The following is an 18,611-nucleotide window of genomic DNA, read 5'->3' on the forward strand; positions in this document are numbered from 1 at the left end:
GGTTATGTTACAGTGCACACAGAAACAGGAAGTGCATTTTCATTAAGGCATTTTCAAGCAAAAACCTGTCAAAGTGACACGTGCACCGTTAAAACACCACCACAGTGTGCAAAAGATACTTAAGAGCATAATCAGTATTACAGTAGTACATAATTTAGTACATTCTTGTTGTTAGGAGCCACTCTGCGAGATGCACGTGCATCGTTGGACAGCAAATATAAAATAAATACACTTTTTTTTTCAGTAAATTCCAGTCAACTGCTCTTAATTCTTGACCTTGCAAGATAATTTCTTAGTACATCCTAATCAGTGCTATCTCAAAAATACATAAAATGACCTTCAAATGACCCATTTAAAGAGTTCCTATAGTTACTGGGCAGTTTTTGGAGCATCCTTCCTGTTGTCATCGTCCATGTACATCTGCACACAGGCCCACAGCGCCCTAATGTTGCCATCGCCAAAGCCGGTCGCGCCTCTGCGCTCAATCAGCTCCAGGAAAAAAGTGTCCTCCTCGAAGAGGGGCTTGGTAAACACCTGGAGGAGGTATCTGAGAGGGAGGAGACACACGGCGGTTGAGGAGTTAAAGTGTTAAAGCTCACAAAAGACAAAATAAGCCAGGTAATCACTTTCTGGCCTGGCTGGATAATAAGTCTTCTTCCGGGTTGGTGTCCAGAAGAATTCCAAACTTGTGCATCATCTGGGGGTCGTATCCTGCATCCACGATCTCCTTCAGTTTTTCCCTCTGTCACACAACGCAGGGGACAGATTGGAAAAAAAACATACAGATTAATTTGGGGGTTTGGTCAATACAATTTCACTATATAATACAATATGATGCCTTTTAGTACTTTTGGTATGAGGAGCAAAATTATGGAACGAATTGAGTCCTGATACAAGCTGGTTTTAAGATCTATTATAATCAATCTATTATAATTATCGGACCAAAACGTGCCAAAACGTTTAAAGACCAAATTTCCACTACCCATGTGTCAAGATTGTCTGCACTCAATAAACACGGACCTACAGTACCACTCTTGGAGTTCATACACGTGGGTCTCCAGCCAGTAGCTCATGATCTAAACACTTTTCTATTAGCTCTCCAAAACGTTTATTAATTTATTATCAACTCCAAACCGGCAAAATTACAAGTGAGGTTCGGCAGTAGTCTGGAAGTCCTCGGGAGTGCTAGAGAATGTGACTAATCATGGTGCAGTGGGCGTTCCCCGAGGCAGGCTGTGTGCGGAATAAATTAAAATAGACCATTTTGGAAAGCTAAGGAAATATAGCTGGAATAGGTGCAGATCCTGGAAGATCTAGACAGCTTTCTGTGAGGTTTCTGTGTCGGAAAAAAAGTGGACTTTTGGAGGATAACACAAGAAAACATCAGAAGAATGTTGACTGCTTTGAGTCATGCCAGTCCAGTCCAGTTCAAATGTTCCGATATTAAGCTAGTTTGCCATCAAAGCTCACTTCTGGTCATGTGACGGGTCGGTGATGTCATCGTTTTAAAAAAGCAGCAGATTTGCTTGTCTATACAAAACAAGTCAGATTTTTCCACTCTGGAAGCTGTTTAAAAATAATACTAATATTTTCAGGGCACCCAGAAGGGGCTGAAATGCAGTTCTGGCCTGAAAACCGTCCCGTGTGGAAAAAGCCCGACTCCCACCTGAAGTACCCGGGGGGCAAAACATTGGAGCCCGCTGAAGCAGTCTCACACACCCCGTCCTCGACATACGTGTATTCGTTCAAACCTGGGAATAGTAGGCAGCAGGATGCAAGAAAAAGCGCACGCCAGCGTCCGTCATCGTGTGCGTTGTGGACAGGATGTCGCTCGTGTGCAGGGCAACGTGCTGGATTCCCGGAGCCCCATGCTCCTCCAAGAAGGTGTCCACCTGGTTCCTCCCTGAAAGAGCCAGATAATAGCGGCGCCAAGCGATGTTTAAAACCCAACAGGTATAGTTGGTGCTGTACCTTCACCAGGTAGCGATTCCACGACAACAAACTTGCAGTCGGGCTCGTGTTTATCCTCGCTCGTTAGAGCGAGACCCATTTCACTGCATTTTAGGTACTCCATGGCGGCCAGTCGGAGTCCCTTCCCACTTTGATTGATGACAAAACCATCATCCACATTGTCGTTTCTGCAAAGAGGCGCACATTGAGATGCACGGAGCAAGGTAATAAATGTAATGTCTTACCTGTGAATGAAAAACCTCTGAAAGCCAAACATCTGCTCGTACCACCTCATGACCTGCTGGCTGATCCCTATGGGGCACGCAAGGGCGACGTGGTCCACATGTGTGACTAGACAGCCATCTCCAGAGGTGCCGTGGTCCTTGTCAACGAGGTCGAAGCCAGGTAAAAAGCTACCCCTGTACTTCGTCTTGTCGATTAACGTGTGGCAGACATTCCCAACGATTGATTTAAGAACAGCGTAGATCACCTGACCTTGCTGGTCGTGCACAGTAGTAGGAGGAACCAGGAAACTGCAGCCCATGCGCCGGAGAGCATCGAACGACCCGTGGACGTCCTCCACCTCAAAGCACACGTTACACGCTGTGTCCACTGGGTAGTGGGGGCTGATGTCGTAAAGGCATCCCGTCGGCTGGTTCCGGTTCTGCTTCTGGTCAAGTGTGTCTGTAACAGGCGCCGAATTCCCATTCGACGTGAAGGCAGCACCTTGATTTCGTCCCCTCTCGCTGACGACAAAAACCGACGAGCCGGTTCTGAAGGCTAGCTGTCTGCTGCGGTCCGTCAATCTGGTCGCAATTAACTGAAGCTTAAATTTCGAGACGAAGTCGTTGGTAATTTTGTCCACGTTCGAAACGTGGAGCGAAATGTGGTGCATCCGCCTCAGGTAGGTCGCCATGTTTGTTATGACGTAGGGCAGGGGTCGTGTCCTTAAGAAGTATATGTTTTTTTTTTATTTTTATTTTTTTCTTCTGGTCATTTTTTTGGTAATGTTGGCAATAAAACACCACGTTCGGTTATATTTAAAGTGTTATTATTGTCAAACTTGAACTACAGTAATGGAGTTTCATGCGGAGTTATCCAGCTTGAGACTTTACAATATTATAAAACTTATACCCTACTTGTATTTTATTTACAACGCTCAAAATTGCGTAAATTTGACATGTTAGCACTTTTTCGTTTAAAAATGAATACATTGGAGCAACAACTTCCGTTTTGTAATAGTTTCATGAAATCTGCCGTATCTCGTTAAGATCACTAGATGGCAGTGTTTGCTTCTGACGCAATACTTTTTTTTTCTTTTTGTTAAATAAGTATCATAAGTAAACATTGTAATATAAGAAAACTAACAAAGTAGTCACACATAGATCCAAAATGTGAAAAGTTGTCAAGTTATTACCAGAACGTAATATGTTTACATAATTCAATTCGACTCAGCTTTCCCAAAAGGCAACTCTCCCACTCCCAGTGAACATCTCCTAACATAGTGTTCATATTTTCCAGGGCCGCAAACGCAACGCAGTTGTCTCTTCTCATCCAATCACAATGAGCGCTGCGCCAGATGATTGGTGACGTCAGCAGGGCCAGCGTTTACTTTGGCTCCGCTAGTCTTTCGTCTCCGTGTCGCCGCCATTAAGTAACACTGGGGCAATGTAAACCTCGCAGAGTCGAGGCGTTCACAGGCCCGGCCGAGGGGGCTGTTTGTTCTGCGGAGTGGTTCATGTATCCGTATAGGTAAATATGTGAGAGAATAAAAGACGACATAATACGTCGCTTCGGGAAAGATTTGACAGAGCAGGAGGTGGAGGAGGAGGAGGAAGAAGAAGGGGGGACCGGACGAGTAGTGTTTGTTGTGGTTTTCCAACACTTGGGAAGGAGCACAGCTGCCAAACGGTGAGAGTTTGACGCCTTTTTCCACAATTAAATATGACATAATGTGTTGGGCGAGTCATTGCGAAATGCGTCAAGCTAGCCACTGCTAGCTTAAACGGCACCAAGCTAAGTATTGTAATATTGCATCGATGTAAACACGCTTCGCGGTTGACTGTTTAAAACTCGATCGCACCAACCTAAAAATCTCAGACTAGATTGTAGAAGATAGCTAGTGTATTAGCTTTGTCTGATTATATCATGTCAATGTGGTGCCACAGGCTGACCAGGTGATCCACAATGACAGACCAGAGGGACAAATGGGCCTGTGACTACTGCACATATGAAAACTGGCCCTCGGCCACCAAGTGCACAATGTGTCGCGCACAGAGGTCCAGGGCTCCCATCATCACAGAGGAACCTTACAAAAGCAGCCCCGATCCGGACCCCGGTCATGAGTGGGACCTCCCCGCCAGTGAGGGCGGCAGCAGCCTCCTCATCTGCCCGGACTCCAGCGCCAGACCCAGGATACGCTCAGCCAGCATGGCCGAGATGGCCACCAAGTGGTCCTGTCACATGTGCACCTACTTGAACTGGCCACGGGCCATCCGCTGCACGCAGTGTCTGTGTCAGCGCCCCAAAAGCTGCAGCCCCACGGAATCGCCTCACACATCCAGCTCCAACGTGGGCGGCCGCCCCGTGCTGCATCCCCCCGTGGATCCCTGCGAGGAGTACAACGACCGCAACAGGCTCAACACCCACCAGCAGCACTGGACATGCTCGTCTTGCACTTACCAGAACTCGCCCAAAACGCTCAAGTGCGTGGTGTGCAACCACCCGAAGCCGTACCACCACGAGGCCATTGAACTGGCACAGCCCGTCGATCACTCGCCCGTCATCAACGAGCAGGACCGGTTGAGGTGGAGGGCCGGCGGCGGTGGCGGCTGCAGCGGAGGCCAGGGTCAGAGGAGGTCACCTCCTTTAGCCAAGAGGGACGACCACGTCCAAATGGATTTCCAAAGGATAGAACTGGCGGCTGGAGCCATGAGCGGCAAGGAGGAGCAGGAAATGGACTTCAAGAAGCTGAAGCAGATACGGAACAGGATGAGGAAGATGGACTGGCTCTTTCTTAGTGCGTGTGCGGGTGAGTTTGACTTCTAATTGGAATGACAGGATGCTGACCTTGCACATACCCTAAATGTTGCGTGTTTTTGCTTATGCCGATTTTGACACCCGGTTCGCCGAGTGCGATCTCACCTGGAAATCCTGGTAGAGCTCCACTAAAATGTATTCTCACATCCAAAGTCTCATCCTATGTAGGTTTCACCTTCCAGCAATAATAAATGACATACATGCACCAAACATCGCTATCATAGCAAAGCGCCGCTGCTGCAGAGTGGGGACAGAATAAACAACAAACAACGGTGGAGTGAGTGCGATTTGCCCCACGCTCGCTACTCCCGCCACGACACTGAGAGGGCCTTTGAGAAGCTGAGTGTTCGCCCAGCTGGTGGCCATGAATGGGCCAGTCTGGGCAGCAGCCGTGCGGCCGCAAGGCGCTCAACACTGCATGTAAACATGACCAAAATAGACTTACTAAATGAATAAATAAAATATATATATATCTGATGGACATCCATGTGGTGCGTTCTTAGCAACATGTTTGGCTCTTCTGCTATAAATAGCAGCTGTAACTCAAATTTTAGCTGGTAGTTCAGTGCACAAATCAACTCTAAAAAACACTGCTTAGTTGGGCCACTCTGTAAATGACAATAAAAAAATATCTATATGTGTATCTATATAACAATACCTGCACTGCTCCAGTCTCTTGGCAGGGCCATTGAATCCGTTATAAGTCAAACACAGCGACAGTAGATACAAATAACTTTTGTCTTGCTACAAGAGCCAGCAATGAAAATACTATTTTTCTCCATTTCTGCTCAATATTTGTTCCCACTTGTGGCTATACTTTTACCGCGCTTCTATCAAACTACAATATGGGCCGAGGGTCAAACAGGAAGCATGCACGTTAATCCAGACGTTAAAGGAAACTCGCGTTTAAACCTCATGAACGCATTAACTTTAAATAATTCATTAAAAAATTAATTCAGATGTGTTGTCATGACTAATATTTCAATATGTTTGATGATCTGAAACATTTCGGTGTGACAAAAACAAAAATCAAGAAGAGGTCAAACACTTTTTCAGTCCACCATATTGTCATATTTTAAAAATATTATAGTACTTTGCTTAAAAATAACGTTAATCTCACCTCCTTCTCCTAGACACAAACTGATGTCTCATAACACGTTTATATTTTGGTGTTTTTTTAATGTTTGTGAAGGTACTGAGGACTTGGGTAGAGTTTTCCCAAGCGGTACAGGAAGTGTCCGGCGCCTTTGAGGCCGACCGAGCACTTCCTCCAGTCACACACAGTACGCCTCACATTCTGTCCTGCTGCTCCACTCTCAGATTGAGAGGTGGGCACGATGATGGATGGTCAGATTGCCCGAGAGTTTGTTTACGCTCGTCTATCAGCTGACTTGTAACCACGTTCTACCACATGGGAATAACAATCGAGGAGGAGGAGGAGTTTGCATCAACAGCTTTAAGTCTGTTTTGTTGCCACAATTGGATGACATTATCGTAGCATTAGCATATTAGCGTGATTTGTAGAGGCGGATGGATCAACGACTTTCACGTTATTGGTTGTTGACTTCACTTGACTCGGCTGCAGAAGGACTTGTGGAGATCCACGCTACACCACCAATAGTATAATGTACACTTTATGGTATTGGTCAGCTTTACAGATGCCATGTGTGCTCCGTAGGGGTGTCACAAGACAAGACGACACGCGAGATTGGGTCCACGAGAACGAGACAAGATGAGATTTTAACATTGCAATGCATGTTGGGAGGCAGGAAGTGAGGAAATTAGACCCGTATAAGACAAAAATGATCCGGTTCATTGACATTTATTGTGATGAATTATTATTTATTATCATTTCAGGACTAGTGGCTACAATAAAAATGTTTTTCTGAAATCATGTGACACATGGTTATTTCAGTGCTAGTAAAGGTAAACACTTAGCTTCTGATTAGCTCCCACTCACCGCATTGCGTCTTTGTCGTTCTGAGTTTCCTGTTTGTCCCGCAGGTGTGGTGGAAGGAGACCTGGCGACGGTGGAAGCCTACAAGTCGTCCGGCGGCGACATCGCCCGACAGCTCACGGCCGACGAGGTGCAGCTGCTGAACCGGGCGTCGGCCTTCGACGTGGGCTTCACGCTGGTCCACCTGGCCATCCGCTTCCAGAGGCAGGACATGCTCGCCATCCTCCTCACCGAGGTCGGACCCAGCATGGATTCTCACGGGAAAAGAACGAGGGAACCCGCGAGGTGGAGCCCGCGGTGACCTCTGACCTTTGTGTTTCAGGTGAACCAGCAGGCGGCCAAGTGCATTCCCTCCATGGTCTGCCCTGAGCTGACGGAGCAGATCCGAAGGGAGATTGCGGCCACGCTACACCAGCGCAAAGGAGACTTTGCCTGCTACTTCCTCACCGACCTGGTCACCTTCACGCTACCTGCAGGTTCAGTGACCGCCTTCTCTTCTTCTCGCCATGCTGCGCCTTTTAAAACTTTGCTAACGTCATCTTCTAATGGCCGTGCAGATATCGAGGACCTGCCGCCGGCCGTCCAGGAGAAACTGTTTGACGAGGTTTTGGATCGAGACGTCCAGAAAGGTGCTTCACTTTTGCTGGTCCGCGTCTTCGCACTGTAGCACATCCATCTCATCAATGTGTGCGTCCTGTGCAGAGCTGGAGGAGGAGTCTCCCGTCATCAACTGGTCCATGGAGCTGGGCACGCGTCTGGACAGCCGCCTGTACGCCCTGTGGAACCGCACGGCTGGAGACTGTCTGTTGGATTCGGTTCTGCAGGCCACGTGGGGGATCTATGACAAGGACTCGGTCCTCCGCAAGACCCTCCACGACAGCTTGCACGACTGCTCGCACTGGTGAGATGCCCGCAGGCTCAGGAGAAGCTAACAGGCTAGGAGTTAGCAGCAACGCTAATATGGAGGTCCTTCCAAGCCACAGCAGTCAATGAATCAGTTTCACTACCTTAATACTTGGCGCTCCTGTGGCGTTCCTCGTCAAAGGAACATTGCTAATCCAGTATAACGTTCTAAACCAATACCAAAGGTTTCAACATAAAAAGGTACTTTTCCACCCACGGTCATGTGACGTGTTCTTACTGGGAACCTTCTTGTCGCCTTCTGAGGTTTTACACCCGCTGGAAGGAGTGGGAGTCCTGGTACTCGCAGAGCTTCGGCCTCCATTTCTCTCTACGGGAGGAGCAGTGGCAGGAGGACTGGGCCTTCATCCTGTCTCTGGCCAGTCAGGTGACCGACCCGTTTCATCACGTATCCGTAACACACCTGCCGAGGAGCACATGAACGCATCACATCCAACGAATGTCTCATGACCTCTGATTGAAGGCACCGCACGCAACTTTTTAGCTTTGTCTTTGTCGTGTGTCTAGCCTGGGGCGAGCCTGGAGCAGACCCACATTTTCGTGCTGGCGCATATCCTCCGCAGACCCATCATCGTCTACGGCGTCAAATACTACAAAAGCTTCCGTGGGGAGACGTTAGGCTACACCCGTTTTCAAGGTATGTCATACATAATATCAGTTATTATAGGCTGCACGGTGGTGGAGTGGTGACCTTGTTGGCAGAACACAAAATGGGAATTGGGAACATATTGGGAAGACCTGGGTAAAGGTTGTTAGGAACCATGAAAGTAATCTCAATCTGGGAAACTTGGATGAATAACAACAAACGTGTGGAATAAATGAAAACAGAACGTATTAGAAAGCAAAGGAAATACAGCTGGAATAGGTGCAGATTCTGGAAGATATAAAAAAAAAAGTTTTCTGTGTGGGTTATTGCGTGTAGCTGCTCTATAGGAGTCCACAACTCAATAGAAAGGGCCAAAAATGAGCATAATAATTCCCCTTTAATGATGCATATTTCCTGCAATATTTTGCTTTCCACAATAATAAGGACAAAAAAAAAAGATGGCGCATTACTCTGTGTGTGTGTGTGTGTGTGTGTGTGTGTGTGTGTGTGCGTGCGTAGGCGTGTACCTGCCGCTGCTGTGGGAACAGAGCTTCTGCTGGAAGAGCCCCATCGCCCTGGGCTACACCCGCGGCCACTTCTCGGCCCTGGTGGCCATGGAGAACGACGGCTACGACAATCGGGGCGCGGGCGCCAACCTCAACACGGACGACGACGTCACCATAACCTTCCTGCCGCTGGTGGACAGCGAGAGGAAGCTGCTGCACATCCACTTCCTGTCGGCGCAGGAGGTAAGGCCGGTTTCTCGTTTCTCGCCACTGTTGAAATGAAACATGAGGGTGAAATGTTCCTGCAGATGGGCAACGAGGAGCAGCAGGAGAAGCTGCTGCGCGAGTGGCTGGACTGCTGCGTGACGGAAGGCGGGATGCTGGCCGCCATGCAGAAGAGCTCCCGCCGCCGCAACCACCCTTTGGTCACGCAGATGGTGGAGAAGTGGCTGGACCGATACCGCCAGATACGACCCTGCGCCTCGCTCTCCGACGGCGAGGAGGACGAGGACGAAGACGAGTGACAATTTCACCCCCCCGCCGCCTCCTTCCTAGCGCACGTGTTCTAGAGCGGAGCGGAGAACCCCCGACTTGGTCGTCACGTCCTCGCCTTTCAAGAAGCTCCACCCCTGAGAAGAACTAGCACACGTCATAGAACAGTACTTATTTAATCCTTGAGAAAACTGCACTAGATACTTTGCTTTTGTTTGTGGTTTGCCTGACAGAAATTTAGCTCCGCCCCCTCCTAGCATCCCACCTATTTATTGACTTGACTTTGTTTTGCACAGAGTAACAGCTGCATTCTGTGAGGGGGAAGGGGGGGGGGTCGTGGTGGCGGCGGGGCATTGACCTCCGAGTTTACTGACAATTTTTACATTCTGACAAAATGGCGGCGCGAAAAGAGAGCCAAACACTACGCTCTCTTTCTACGGAGTGCAGTCATGTGATTAAATTTCATTCACTTGCATCTTCCTTCCTCTGGTTCTTATTTTCCTGGGATTGAACGTGTCCTCAAATCCACACGCCAGTCCCGGACGGGACGTCTGCAAATAAGCCCAGCACCTCAAATATATTATATAATAATATTAAAAATAATATTACTTACCCTTTTAACCGGTACCAGCACGCGGCATCTGTAAAGCTGAAGTTTAAACATTTCAAACTCAAAAAGATAGGTGATTTTAACTTTTAAAATGCCTTATTTCATATATACTGCATATAATATTAAAATAAAATATTTGTAATTATGGAAAAAAAACAGCAACATTTTCTTAATAGATTTGTGTGTGGGGGGGGGGCAACCAATGAGTGACATGGGCCATCATTTAATTAAAAAAATGTATTACTCTGTATATACATTTTAATTTAATATATATTTTGTAAACATTGGTACAGAAAAAAAATTACTTACCTGCTATAGAAGTATAATATATATTTTTCAATTGCACAGACTATTATTAATAAACATCACAGGTCACTATATGAGAACATAATATGATAACAGTCATAATCAACACCATTTGGTCACCTGTGAAGGAAACGAGGAGTCGCATTAACAAGTTGAGGTACTTTGGCGCCCTCCTGTGGCCCACATGAAGCATGCACCCTCTTAATAGTTGATGTAAAAATGCTGCAGTGTAAAAAAAAAAAAAAAAAGGCCAAACAACCCCGTTTTTGTTTTTTTACATTTTTTAATTGGAACTGCACTGAATGCTAAATGTTCACCTTATACGAGAAACAAATACAAATACTCACGCTAAAATCAAAATCATCATCATCATCACCATCATACTGCTGCTGGCTGGCTGCCTCTGCTCTGCTGCGACGGCGGGGGGGGGGGGACACTATGGAGGAGTTGGTCTGCTATTGCTTTCACAGAGTACAGGATGCACACCCCCGACCTGCCCCCTCCCAGATAAGCCCGTCTGGCCTTGTTTGGACAGAACAAAGTAATAGAAGGAGGAGGAGGAGGAGGAGGAGGAGGAGTGGGCGGATCACACAGGACGAAGGTTATAGGAACATCCAACTAAGCAATCTAACAGGATTTTAACTTGTCAACACCCAAAAACTTGAGATGCACCTCTTTTTTTTCTTTTTTTTTTTCCTTTTTTTTAATAATTACAGGCATTAATATGTGCCAAATAAATTGAGGGGTGGGGGGATTCCTGAGTGTTTAATCGACCCTTAACTTTTGGGATTCATGTCGGGTAATCAAGTGTCAGTTCAGGTATTTTTCACCAGGGAAAGAGTTGTCATTCATATCCAATCAGCAATTTTCTGCCTTCTGTTGTTGGGTAAAATATTCATAAGATAAAAGAAGAAAAAAGGGGGCGGGACTAAAAGAACAGTCAGTTACACAAGGGGGAGGGGCATCGGGAAAGGTCCGAGAGCAAAGTGTTTTTTCCTGTCGTTGGTAAGGTTCCCGTCATGAGCTCGGAAGGTGGGGGTGTCAATGGCGATGGTGGGTCCCCCCCTACCCCCCCGCACAAAAAAACAAAAGAAAAAACAAAACAAGACGAGTAAAAACAAAGACTTTAAAAGTAGAAATCCACCGTCTTTTTCGGGGCAGGTGACTGTCTCTTGGTCCCAGCCGGGGGCGGCTCCACGGTCCATTCCAAGTCAGGGTGGTGGTGTTGTGGGGGGGGGGGTCCCTTCTTGTCTCTGCTATTGCTCGGTGACGTGCTCTCTGGGCTCGCCGTGTTTGGATGGCTGGTTGGGCGATGGGGCCTGCGAGGGGTGGGTGCCCGAGGGCAGGGTGTGGGCGATGGGTACACCGCCCGGCACCATGCCCTCTAACGCCCCCGGGAGGCCGCCCGGTGCCACGCCCACCACGCCTGGTGGGTATCTAAAAGGAAGAAGACAGAATATTATCTAAATGTAAAAAAAAAAAATCCACATTTGTTCCGTTTTAGTCCTAAAAGATCTGAAAGGAAAAACTTCCAAGGAATTGCAGAGGGTGGAGGACAGGAAGAGGGATCTCCCCAAAAAGTCAATATTCCAAATAGTCATGGAGGCTAAAGGAGTGGAGGGGGGGCCACACACGTCAGTGGGGGAGGGGGCGGGGTCTAGCCAGGTGCATTTACCTGCTTACCCCATCTAGGCATTTATTTTGTCTTGGGGGGCCCCCGTTGTAACGGCCGGGAGGGTTTGGTTGGATTGGCTGCAAGGAAGACAAAACAAAAACAAAACCATGGAGGCCCAAATGCTGACATCAGCAAAAAGTCGACTTTAGGACTTTGGGAACGAGACACCTTCCTATTGGCGCTTCTGGAATTATTGTTTTATTAAAATATGCTTGGATGTTTTGGAGCCGAATGAAAAGGAACATGGAAGCCAAGAAGATGGATGCAGTTCTCCTTCTGACCTGTAAGCGGCGCCATTGAGTTCCGGGTGAACGCCAGGTTGGTCCATGACGGCCCAGGGTGCCGAGGTGACGAAGAACTCCTTGTTGACGCAGTTCCTTAAGCTGTCCGGGATACGGCCTACACAAATACACAACAGTAGTACTGTGTAGTACTGTGACAGTATTATTATTATTATTTTTTTCTTTTTTTACCAGTGATGGCTCTTCGGATCTCGGTGGCGGCCGCCTCCCTCATCTCCAGGGAGGCCTGCTCGCTGTACCACGCTGTGTGGGGGGTGCAGATCAGGTTGGGGGCGTCTTTCAGGGGCCCTTGAGCAAAACTACACCCACGCACACAAACAACAAGAGAGAAAATACTATAAGACAAAAAAGTACTGCAATATTTTAACTCTTCTAGCTATTTACTCTTCTATAACTCTTGACTTATTTGACAGTAAAAATAACAAATGATGATTTCTATCACATGAAACAGTATGACATGAGATGATGAACAAGAGGAATTAAAATATCAAAAATATATATTTTAAATTCAGGTTGTATATGATAAATCACTTATTTTCTTGCAAAAAAAATTACATGCTTTATGGTTATGCTTAGTTTTAGATGTAATCAACACATATAAAAAAATCAAGACTAATTAATGGCATTTTTTTAAATAATACAAATAATAAATAAATACATACATTCCTAAAAATAATTACAAGTCAAACTAATAATTATGTAAAGTAATAAACAAGTAAATCCATAAAAAATAATAGCAATATTACTACTACTTACAAAAATAAACGCTTTAATATTAATAATAAAAAATACAAAAACATGTCTAATGCAAACCAATACTATTTATATGATAAAAAAATGATAAAAACAATCAGGACATTTATAATAATAATAATAATAATAACACTAATTAATGTAAAAAATCATGTAAAATAATCCATAAAAATTCATACAACAATCTTAACAATACTACCACTACTTACAATATATACTTTAATAATTATAATAATTAATAATAAAAATGAATATATTATTATAAAAGCAGACACTAAATGAATACCTAATAGTAACAATACTACTTCTAATCATAAATATCATAAATTAAAAAACACCACTAATATTTGATTTATGAGTTTATCCATAATTCTATCAATTTTAAAGCTTCTAAAGGTGCATATTTTCCTTAAATAAAAGAAAAGCGTGTATGAAGACAAACTAACGTGAAGGGTTCCGTCTCGTGGACGTCCAGGGCGGCCCCCCGTATCCGGCCCTCCTTCAAGGCCTGGGCCAGGGCCTTCTCGTCCACCAGGCCCCCCCTGGCCGTGTTGACCAGGAACGCTCCTTGGCGCATCTTAACGGAAAAGAGGAACGCTGGTTATTTCTGTCAGTACTCCCCGCCTCCTCCAGAGGGCGCCCCTCCAGAGGGCGCCCCCGTGAGGCTGGAGGCGGAGCTAGGTAGGACGCGTGGCGATGCGGACCTGTTTGATGGTGAAGTCGTTGATGAGGTGGTGGTTGTGTTCGTTCAGGTTGCAGTGCAGGGACACGCAGTCGCTCTGGTAGAGGAGGTCCTGCAGGGTGTAGACGCGCTGGACGCCCAGCGAGCGCTCCAGGCCGTCCTGAAGGTACGGGTCGTAGAAGATCACGTTGAAGCCGAACACCTTGGCCCGCACCGCCACCGCCTGGCCCGAACGACCTGGGGACGGGACACACGCCATGATGACTACCGTTGATGACAATGTCTGTGGGGGGGGGGGTCTCAGAGGGACCACATGCATGCGGGCCCAGATAAGGTGGCACGAAGCTGGAAGACGGAGCGCATCTGGCAGCTCGCCCGTGTTGAGACCTCAGAGTGACGCCATCGCTAATCGGCAGCAGCGACACGACCTGCCGCCACGAGAGGGAGGGGGCCATAATGGAGATATAACAGCCGGGGCCCGAGGGGGGCCCGGACAGACGACCTTGAGGTGAACCTTATCAAGGGGGCGGGAAACAGGATATGAAGGCCCACCAGAGAAGAAGCAACATGATAAAGAAGAATAGAAGGTTAGCTTGGGTTAGCTTGGGTTAGCTTGGGTTAGCATGAGTTAGCTTGGGTTAGCTTGAGTTAGCTTGAGTTAGCTTGCGTTAGCTTGGGTTAGCTTGCGTTAGCTTGCGTTAGCTTGGGTTAGCTTGGGTTAGCTTGGGTTAGCTTGGGTTAGCTTGAGTTAGCTTGGGTTAGCTTGGGTTAGCTTGAGTTAGCGTGAGTTAGCTTGCGTGTGAACGGCGGTGATAAGACGTCCAAAAGCAACACGATGGTTACTCACCGAAACCGATGAGGCCCAGAGTCTCGCCCCGAATTCGGGCGGCGCCGGACGCCACCTCGCGGATCTGTTCCACGCTCTGCACTCGCGTGCCTTCCCGGAGAGCCTGGTAGAGCCAAGTGTTCCGTCGGTAGAGGTTCAGGATGTGGCAGAGGGTGGAGTCCGCCGTCTCCTCCACGGCCGCCGAGGGGATGTTGCACACCGCGATGCCTGGGGGGCGGAAGTGGGGGGCGGGGGGTCACAACGTGGCGACTGACCAGACTGTTGGACACGACCGCCAACTCAAAAACAGCACGGTGCTCCTATCTTCACATCTAGTCCGGGTGTCTCCCTCCCTGGTGAGGCTTCTGGGCATGCCCAGCCGGGAGGGATTACGTCTCACAGCTGGCTGGGAACCAGGAAGTCTGGGCTTCCCTACTGAGACTGCTGCCCCCGCGACTCGGACGCGGATAAGAGCATTCACGTCATATAGAGGATCTTTGACTCGTGTATTAGCAGTAGGTAGTGTCATATAGAGGATCTTTGACTACCGTTTTTGTAGTAGGGTCTTAAAAACAGCTGAGCAATCCTGTCGTATAGAGGATCTTTGACCAGCCTTTTTGCAGTCGGTTCTTAAAAAACAGCAGAGCAAAATCCTTTCATATAGAGGATCTTTGACTCGTGTATTAGCACTAGGTAGTGTCATATAGAGGATCTTTGACTACCGTTTTAGTAGTAGGGTCTTAAAAACAGCTGAGCAATCCTGTCATATAGAGGATCTTTGACTCGTGTATTAGAAGTAGGTAGTGTCATATAGAGGATCTTTGACTACTGTTTTTGTTGTAGGGTCTTAAAACCAGCAGAGCAATCCTGTCATATAGAGGATCTTTGACTTGTGTGTTAGCATGTTAGCAGTAGGTAGCACCACGGTCCTGTCATACAGAACAGTTCTGGTTAGTTTTTGTAAATAAAAATAGCAGTGGGGTTCTGTCATTGGGAGGATCTTTGACCAGCCTTTTTGGAGTCAGTTCTTAAAAACAGCAAAGCAATCCTGTCATATAGAGGATCTTTGACTAGTGTGTTAGCAGTAGGTAGTGTCATTTAGAGGATCTTTGACTAGCCTTTTTGCAGTCAGTTATATAGAGGATCTCTGATTACCGTTTTTGTAGTAGGGTCTTAAAACAGCAGAGCAATCCTGTCATATAGAGGATCTTTGACTAGTGTGTTAGCGGTAGAGAGAGACAAAATGTGAGCATATAAAATACGTCATTTTGACCGGCAATAATGATCAAATTAATTCACCAGTTAATCATGACCAATATTTCAAGTTAATTAAGATAAAAAGGGGGGGGGGGGGGGTGGTCCAATATCATTAAAATGCAATATTGCTTACGGAAATTGAGAGTTGGACAATATCGTTTTTCGGTAAAAAGGTGAATATCGTACATAGGTAGCCACTGTTTTGGGACCACTGATATAAAGGATCTTTGACAAGCATTTTAACAGCAGGTCCTTCAAAGCAGTACAGTGTTTCTGTCCTAAATAGAGGATCTATGTTCTTGTCTTGTTTTTTATCTTGACTAATTCCAAGTTCCTGCACTTGTGTGCGTCCTTGTTCCCTCATCCTGCTCTGTATGACACGGAAAAGCCGGAAAAGCCGGAAAAGCCACACGGGACATCGAGAGCAGCCTCTCCAGTCAATAGGACGCCTTTTCTACTTCCTGCTAAGAGCGCTGGTACGAGTCCGTGGTCGTTCCCGAGTGGCTGACAGGTAGATGAACAATCTCGTATCGGCAGCTTCGGCAAACTGGAAAAGCCTCTTGGAGGCGGCGAGCTGATAGGAGAACTTCAGAAGAAGGACTCTCGTCTTTCTACTTCCTATCTCGATGGAACATTCCAGCACACGGACGCCGGACGCCATTCATTTGGTGTTCGATACTGGCGCTCACTTTGGTATTTGTGTCAGGGATCAGATTCAGTACATAACGTTCATAATGCTGGTGTCCATAATATTGTGATGATGATGATGATGATGATGATGATGTGCGGCGTCCATACCGAGCTCTCCGGCGGCCTTGATGTCGATGTTGTCGTAGCCGCTGCCGATGCGGATGATGATGCGTAGTGCTTTGAACTTCTCCAGGTCCTCTCTGGTCAAGGTGATGGTGTGGTACATCATGGCCCCCACTGCCTCGTTCAGCACCTGCCAACCACACCCCCCCCCCCCTTTATCAATGTCTGCCCCTCAGAGTCCCCCCATGTCACGGTGGACACTGAAGGAACATTGGAAGGAAGTGAAGTATGAATTAGCCCCGCCTCTCCGCATCGCCGCCTCGCCGCATCCGGGACCCTGGAAGACCGGATTGGACTTTTCCAATCTCCTGCACGCCCTCCGGCTATCTCGCCTTATTACTGGGAAGTGGCCAATCCACTAGCCAGGTGAACATTATTATCATGTTTTGGCTGATATGGCGACATTAAAACACACACACACACACACACACAACAAACACACACACACACAACAAACACACACACACACACATTGTGCGTCTATCTCCTCAAGTCTTTGATTGAATTGATCTCCTCCATGTTTTTTTTTTTTTTTTTAATATGTTCCACTTTCATAAACAAAAGCAGCAAAAACCAAAGCGGCGTCTGCGAGATGGAGGGAAAGATGAAAGATAGCACGTTAGCGATAGCCGTCTCCTATATTGGCGAGCGGCCACGGCGGCGCTGTGCACGAGAAGCAATAAAGGCGGCGTGGACAAGCCCGGGTAATTACAGCATGTCCCCCCCCCGCCATGCAGGACGCTCTATTAGGAACACGCCACTCGTGTCTGCATCATCGGCCGCGCCACTCAGTGATATCGACTCATACGCTCGTACTTTTACTGCCAATGAAGACAATACTGCAGTACTGATGGTGGCACGCAACTCACATATTAACACCAATCATTTAGTTTATGTCCAACATTATAGTACGTCACATAAGGACGTATCTTATGATAATTTTTTTTTTTACAGGATTTTACAAGAACAGGAAGTGAAGAATGGATGATACATTTACCAAGCTAGGACATTAGCTAATATTATGAGGTCAAAAAATACATCATAAAATATCCATCCATCTATTTTCTATGCCGCTTATCCTCACTAGGGTTGCCAAGTATGCTGGAGCCTATCCCAGCTGGCTTCAGGGTGATTGCATGTTGCTTAAGAATACATACTTAGGAGTATGAACATGAATATCAAAGAAAAAATATCCTTCATCTCGTTTTTCTGTTATCGGTGACAAAGTATATTAATAAACAAAGTGAATTAACAAACATTTTCTCCTTACTTTTTAGCATTTTTATAAACAAATATTTCAACTTCTCCTTTTAATATTATTTCATCTGAATATTTTGACTTTATTTTTACTTCTACCCAACCTAACTTTTCTTTTCTATAATCACAAAAGTCGTTTTTGCTTTGTTTGTTTATCATAATTACACCCATCCATTCATTTTCTATGCTGCTTATCCTCACTATGGTGCTGGAGCCTATCCCAGCTGTCTTTGGGGCGAGAGGCGGGGTCCACCCTGGACTGGTGGCCAGCCAATCCCAGGGCACATATAGACAAACAACCATTCACACTCACATTCATACCTATGGACAATTTGGAGTGGCTAATTAACCTAGCATGTTTTGTAGCAGGAGAACATGCAAGGAGGGATTCGAACCCGGTCTTCCCGATCTCCTGACTGTGTGACCAACATCATCCACCATGCATATCATGTCTTTATTCTCATGATATTTTGTCAAATTATTGCTCTTTATTCCAATTTGCTGTTGTTGTTTTTTTTACTTTTCATGTGTAATATTATTTTTAGAATGTGAAAGGGTCAGTAAAAAAGTAGCTGTGGCCGTAAATGGCCCATGGGCCGCACTTTGGGTAACCCTCCATTATATTAGTACATAAAATAGTAAAAAGAAATCGTATTCCTAAGAATATAAAAGTAAACAA

The 18,611-nt window shown here is 46.5% G+C and overlaps 3 protein-coding genes across 10 annotated transcripts in view; 1 reads left to right on the forward strand and 2 right to left on the reverse strand.

Annotated features, from left to right (window-relative positions):
• Positions 1-2: 2 nt before the first annotated feature.
• On the reverse strand, positions 3-2,896 carry hpdl (4-hydroxyphenylpyruvate dioxygenase-like). The gene is made up of 5 exons (XM_058062601.1): positions 2,196-2,896; positions 1,972-2,138; positions 1,752-1,903; positions 627-742; positions 3-547 (listed from the first exon to the last, which is right to left on the reverse strand). Exons 1-5 carry the CDS (start codon positions 2,864-2,866, stop codon positions 370-372), a joined length of 1,284 nt encoding a protein of 427 aa, XP_057918584.1. The 5' UTR covers positions 2,867-2,896; the 3' UTR covers positions 3-369.
• A 637-nt stretch (positions 2,897-3,533) lies between these two features.
• Positions 3,534-10,103, forward strand: zranb1a (zinc finger, RAN-binding domain containing 1a). Its single transcript, XM_058062600.1, has 10 exons — positions 3,534-3,861; positions 4,119-4,981; positions 6,994-7,181; positions 7,269-7,422; positions 7,504-7,575; positions 7,649-7,847; positions 8,114-8,234; positions 8,375-8,504; positions 8,973-9,202; positions 9,268-10,103. The coding sequence occupies exons 2-10, from the start codon at positions 4,138-4,140 to the stop codon at positions 9,481-9,483; spliced, it is 2,154 nt and encodes a 717-aa protein (XP_057918583.1). The 5' UTR covers positions 3,534-3,861; positions 4,119-4,137; the 3' UTR covers positions 9,484-10,103.
• Positions 10,104-11,042: 939 nt separating this feature from the next.
• The window catches only part of LOC131109984 (C-terminal-binding protein 2), a 70,643-nt gene continuing 63,074 nt past the window's right edge, over positions 11,043-18,611 (reverse strand). For 5 of the 8 annotated variants that reach the window (XM_058062595.1, XM_058062596.1, XM_058062591.1 and 2 more), the window contains 7 exons: positions 16,661-16,805; positions 14,627-14,833; positions 13,802-14,016; positions 13,544-13,674; positions 12,516-12,643; positions 12,324-12,441; positions 11,043-11,804 (listed from right to left, as the gene is read on the reverse strand). In XM_058062595.1, coding sequence (XP_057918578.1) covers positions 11,624-11,804; positions 12,324-12,441; positions 12,516-12,643; positions 13,544-13,674; positions 13,802-14,016; positions 14,627-14,833; positions 16,661-16,805 — 1,125 coding nt within the window. In that variant the 3' untranslated portion in view covers positions 11,043-11,623. Of the gene's footprint in view, positions 11,805-12,042; positions 12,120-12,323; positions 12,442-12,515; positions 12,644-13,543; positions 13,675-13,801; positions 14,017-14,626; positions 14,834-16,660; positions 16,806-18,611 lie in introns of all 8 variants that reach the window. The other 3 variants (XM_058062598.1, XM_058062592.1, XM_058062593.1) reach the window with 2 other exon arrangements.

The sequence above is a fragment of the Doryrhamphus excisus genome, chromosome 22, assembly GCF_030265055.1.
Source record: "Doryrhamphus excisus isolate RoL2022-K1 chromosome 22, RoL_Dexc_1.0, whole genome shotgun sequence".
Taxonomy (NCBI): domain Eukaryota; kingdom Metazoa; phylum Chordata; class Actinopteri; order Syngnathiformes; family Syngnathidae; genus Doryrhamphus; species Doryrhamphus excisus.

What these genes read in the sequence shown, in the direction of transcription:
- hpdl (XM_058062601.1), bottom strand. Translation starts at nt 2,866, where the DNA reads ATGGCGACCTACCTGAGGCGGATGCACCACATTTCGCTCCACGTTTCG. An exon ending in GGAATCGCTACCTGGTGAAG is followed by an intron (nt 1,904 to 1,971) that starts GTACAGCACCAA and finishes TGGCTCTTTCAG; the next exon opens with GGAGGAACCAGGTGGACACC. An exon ending in CTGCTGCCTACTATTCCCAG is followed by an intron (nt 743 to 1,751) that starts GTTTGAACGAAT and finishes GTTGTGTGACAG; the next exon opens with AGGGAAAAACTGAAGGAGAT.
- zranb1a (XM_058062600.1), top strand. Translation starts at nt 4,138, where the DNA reads ATGACAGACCAGAGGGACAAATGGGCCTGTGACTACTGCACATATGAA. An exon ending in TCCTGTCTCTGGCCAGTCAG is followed by an intron (nt 8,235 to 8,374) that starts GTGACCGACCCG and finishes TCGTGTGTCTAG; the next exon opens with CCTGGGGCGAGCCTGGAGCA. An exon ending in AGGCTACACCCGTTTTCAAG is followed by an intron (nt 8,505 to 8,972) that starts GTATGTCATACA and finishes GTGCGTGCGTAG; the next exon opens with GCGTGTACCTGCCGCTGCTG.